At 41.4% G+C, this 5,000-nt stretch overlaps 1 protein-coding gene across 1 annotated transcript; it reads right to left on the bottom strand.

Moving 5' to 3' along the window:
• Window positions 1-762: 762 nt before the first annotated feature.
• Window positions 763-1,266, bottom strand: LOC121226875 (uncharacterized mitochondrial protein AtMg00310-like). The gene is made up of 2 exons (XM_041110487.1): window positions 1,134-1,266; window positions 763-1,079 (listed from the first exon to the last, which is right to left on the bottom strand). The coding sequence occupies exons 1-2, from the start codon at window positions 1,264-1,266 to the stop codon at window positions 763-765; spliced, it is 450 nt and encodes a 149-aa protein (XP_040966421.1).
• Window positions 1,267-5,000: the final 3,734 nt, after the last annotated feature.

Raw genomic sequence — 5,000 nt, 5'->3', positions numbered from 1 at the left:
GCCTTCTTTATCTCTTATTACCGACCCATACCCGATTCCGTTTTCCCCAACTCTAGCATCAAAATTTATTTTTATAAATCCTTTCGGAGGTTTAACCCACTTCTTTTCCACTATGTTTTGAGAGATTAATGGTTCATGCAGTATATTACATATCCGGAACTCCTTGCTCAAGTTGCTAGCTCTTTCCCATATTAGCTGCGATTCTTCTTCTTTTCCCCTGAAAATAAAGTTATTTCTATTATTCCAGCAGTTCCATAAAATTGTCATTAGGTCAGCCATGGCTCTCTTGTCAAGGACACGCATCGAATCTTCCAACCAATCAATGCAATGAACATAAGTTTTAGAAATAAAGCTCCTGGACCATCCACCTATCGACAGAACTGCTCTCGATGTTGGGCAGTCTCTTAAAGCATGTAGTAAAGTTTCGGTTTCGGCTCCACATCTTGGACACCCCTTGTTAAAGCCAGGTCTGATGGAAGCAATTTTCTCATTTGTCAGAAGAATCTCATGTCCCACTCGCCACGTAAATACCCGAATCTTCGGTAAAGTGTCGAGCTTCCATAACGCTTTCCAAAAACATCTATGAGGGCCGTATCCCATTTCTTTCAACAGCAACCACGAGTAGGCTGACTTCGAAGTGAAACACCCGTGGGTATTATGAAACCAGATTATCTTGTCTTCCTGACCCACATCTCCAATCGGGATGTCGCAAATCTTATCACTCCAGTCCGGCCCATACACTTGCTTAACTTTATTCACATCCTAACTTCTATTATCCACGTGCCAAAGATCTTTCACACTCTTTACATTCTGGTTTAAAATATTGCTTATGACCACATCCCCATTAAGACCTTCCATTCCCCAATTATCAGTCCAAATATTTATCTTCTCGCCATTACCAACCTGCCACCCAAAGCCATCTTTAAAAACTTCCGCCGCTGCCGCAATGCTTGACCAAGTGAAAGACGCTTTGTCCACCTTTTTAGCATGGAAAATGTTTCCATCTGGGAAATATTTCGATGATAGCACTTTGAAACAAAGGGAATCTGTATTGTTTAGAAGTCTCCACACTTGACGCCCTAATAGAGCAATGTTGAACAATCAAATGTCTCTAATTCCAAGGCCTCCCATACCTTTCGGTTTGCACAACGTTTTCCATGGGATCATCGTCCAAAATCTTCCTTTGTCCTTTCCCGCCCACCAAGTTCTGCTAAGCATGGCCTGAATGTCATCAATAACACCTTTGGGAGCCAAAAAGATTGACATAGCATACGTAGGAATAGATTGAAGAACAGCTTTAATGAAGACTTATTTTCCCCCAAACGATAGCAACCTCTTTGTCCAGCTGTTAATCCTGCAAGACAGTCTGTTAGTAATCTCTTTGAAAGCCTCTGTTTTCTTCTTACCAATAGAAATAGGAAGGCCTAGATAATTGTTTAATTTTTCCACCACTGTCATGCCTAACAGCTCACTAAAAAGTGTTCTTTGAGCTCTTGGAGTATTGGGACTAAAAAATATCATAGACTTTTCAAAGTTTATTTTTTGACCTGAAATGTTAGAAAAGGTATTAAGCATCTTAACAAGACATTCAATATCACTCCTATTATTCCTGACGAACAGAAGGGCATCGTCAACAAAGAACAAGTGATTTATTCGAGGGCCATCCCTACTGGCCCGGATGCCTCTTAAAGTGTTATTCTCTTGAGCATGAACAAGCATTCTCGAGAATGCTTCCATACAAAATAAGAACAAATAAGGAGAGAGGGGATCCCCTTGACGGAGACCCCTCTCAGAGATAAAAATATCAGATAGAATGTTATTGCATTTAACCATATAAGTAACCAAACGAACGCATTCCATAATTTTGGCAATCCATTTTTCCTCAAATCCCATCTTCTTCATAACTTTTTTAAGGAAGTTCCACTCTACACAGTCATATGCTTTGCTCATGTCGAGCTTGACCACGAGTCCTTTATTGGGGCCATTTTTAGAACTTTGAAAATAATGGAGGAGCTCATGCGCTATTAGAATATTATCATGCATCATCCTCCCTGGCACCAACGCACTCCGATTTTGGCTAATACAACTGGGCAAAACAGCTTTTAGCCGATTAGCAAGCACCTTTGAGATTATCTTGTAGACAAACCTACAAAGGCTAATAGGGCGAAAATTAGTAAGCTTACATGGATTTCTAATTTTAGGAATTAAAATAATCATAGTATCATTAAGGCTAGAGATATTTTTGTTCCCATTTAGAACATCCAGACAGTAGCTAATAGTATCATTGCCCACGATGTCCCAGTGATACTTGAAAAAATTTCCTGATAGCCTGTTGATTCCGGGGGCTTTATTAGGATCCATCTGCTTAATAGCTTGAAGAACCTCCTTCTCCGTGTAGTCCAAATTAAGCCATTCATTTGTTTCTCTCGTTATGCATTCCTTAATATACCCCATCTCCTGGATATTAGCAGTTTGACCATTTGACCGAAACAGTCTCACAAAATAATCTTTAACCACCTTGCTAATAACCTTACTATGCGTCACCCACTTCCCTTCCGCATCTTTAAGCTTCTCTATATTATTCTTTTTTAGCCGGCCAGTGGCTTTAGCATGGAAATACCTAGTATTTCGATCTCCCTCCCTAAGCCATTTTGATCGAGACCTTTGCGCCCAGTAACTTTCTTCCCTAGCATAAAGAAAGTCAAGCCTTCTCCTGGTCTCCTTCAACGACCGTCCACTTTCGTCTCTGCTCGCAGAATCAATGATCCGGTCAATATGTTTCTCCAACTTTTGCATGTTCCTCTTCAATTTTCCATATTTCTTACTCTGCCAAGGACCAAGGGCTGACCTAACTCTTTCAATCTTTTCCCCAAAATCAGTAGCAACCCTGTTCCAAGCTCTTTCGATAACATTTTTTTGCTTCCTCATCACTCGCCGAACAAACATCAAACTTGAAACACAATCTATTGTCTTTTGGGTAATCTTTTGGTTTTCGACCCCACAAATCAAAAATAATTGCGTCATGATCTGACTGGGTTTGTCTCACCACTTTGGTAGCAATAAAAGGAAAATTTTCAACCACTGATACCGAGCCGATGAATCTATCAATTCTTTCCTTTATCAAACCCCCTCCACTCCTATTATTGACCCATGTAAACCAGCCACTGTCGGGTTTAATATCCACAAGAGCCAGTTCGTCCATGACTTCTTTAAACTCATTCATTTGCGCCCTCACACCCCTACGTCCTCCTTCTTTCTCAGCATCGTTCAAAATAGCATTAAAATCTCCCCCCACAATCCACTCCTCCCTAACGGAATCTCCAACCCTCCGCAAAATATCCCAGGAGCTGCTTCTAAGAGTCAGGTTTGCATGCCCATAAAATCCCGTAACCCTTATCTCTTTGTTGTTCTCTAGTTTTACCATTGAATCAATATGATGCTTAGAGTAGTTTTGGACAGAGACATTCATCCCATCCCTCCACATCAGCGCAAGACCCCCGCTCCGACCTTCAGAATTAACAGCTAATCCATTCTGCACCCTACATTTGTTTTGGACTCTATGAAAATCATTGGCAGACATTTTAGTCTCGCTAATAAAGATGAGATCAGGATTGTTCGCAACGAGCAGTTGCTTTAACTCCCATAGTTTTGTGGGGCTCCCCAACCCTCGACAATTCCAACACATAAACTTCATTGTTGAAAAACAACCCACAAGATTGCTTCCTTTAATAAAGTTTAAAAGCTGAAGCGATTGATGATCACTTTTGCCTTTGTCGCCTCCCCCAACCTCATCAAGAACCGCCCCAAAAAGAAACAAGAAGAGCCTGCAAAGAAAGACAACAACGATAGCCAAATCTCGCGAAAGGAAAAAGATAACAAACCTAGCAATAAAACACAACTAAAGGGAACACCACCACCCAAGGGACCCAAACGAGTCAACAGAATGTCACAACAAGCACAGAGGCACCACGTACAAACCCGTAAAAGAACAAGAACAAACAAGAAAACATCATGGAAAACATGATATCAAAACGGCTTTGAAAAGATTACTGAATAGAGCAAAATACGTAAAACCCTGCATGTATGAACCATGCATTTTATACATCAGAAAATAAAGAAAACCCACTATCATGCAAAGGACACAAAAAAAAAAACGTGAAAAAGACTAAAGAAAGAAGAGAAACCGGCCACCGTGGGACCCCCAAATGATTAAAAACAATAAACACGCAGAAACACAAAAAACAAGAAAGAATAAAACCAAATAAAAAATAAAAAAATCAAAACACCCAAGAAAATAAATCGGAAAAAAATCACCGAAAGACACGAACCAAAACGCTGCAAGAAACGTCTTTTCTGGTCAGCAATACTGTCAGACCCTAGCTCGTCAGAATAATAGCACCGTATACCACCGAAAGAATAGAATAAAAGAAAATTCAAACAAAATCCTCATCAACAAAAACGAACCACACCCAGAACCCACCCAAACTGCCATAATATTAAATCGATTAAGGCAGACACACAAACGAAAAACAAGAAAAGAAATCGCCCAAATCTTGGAGAAAAAGTAAAAACACGCTACACTACCAGGCACTTCTACCAGGCGACATTCATGTGTCTGAAACAGGGACACTTTATGGTGCCGATGCTTCTGCACCGACGGGGCCCAAATTTAGCTTTGTTGCTCGACCCTCCCACACATCCGATGCACCAAGGTGCCGATGCTGCCCGATGCTCCGATACATCGAAGGGGCCGGTGGTACCCCGATGGCCCCGCACCACGGGATGGAACACGCTGCCGATGCTGTACAAGGCTACCGTACGACCGGAGGCCAAAGGTGCCGGAGGCTCTTCTTGCAAAAGGGGAGGGACAAGGACGATTCATTCATTGTTGGGTACCGAACATGCAACGATATCTGAATTCTAGCTTTGGGACGGTTCATTTATTATTGGGTACCGAACATGTAACGGTATCTGAATTCTACCTTTTGGGATTGGGGAGG

Source organism: Gossypium hirsutum, unplaced genomic scaffold (genome assembly GCF_007990345.1).
Source record: "Gossypium hirsutum isolate 1008001.06 unplaced genomic scaffold, Gossypium_hirsutum_v2.1 scaffold_559, whole genome shotgun sequence".
Lineage (NCBI taxonomy): Eukaryota > Viridiplantae > Streptophyta > Magnoliopsida > Malvales > Malvaceae > Gossypium > Gossypium hirsutum.
The sequence above is the reverse complement of the archived record's forward strand: the minus strand, read 5'-3'. Positions and strand labels throughout refer to the sequence as shown.

Coding starts and splice junctions, on each gene's coding strand:
- LOC121226875 (XM_041110487.1), bottom strand. CDS start 1,266: ATGTCAATCTTTTTGGCTCCCAAAGGTGTTATTGATGACATTCAGGCC. Junction 1,080..1,133: donor AACGTTGTGCAAACCGAAAG/GTATGGGAGGCC, acceptor TTGCTCTATTAG/GGCGTCAAGTGTGGAGACTT.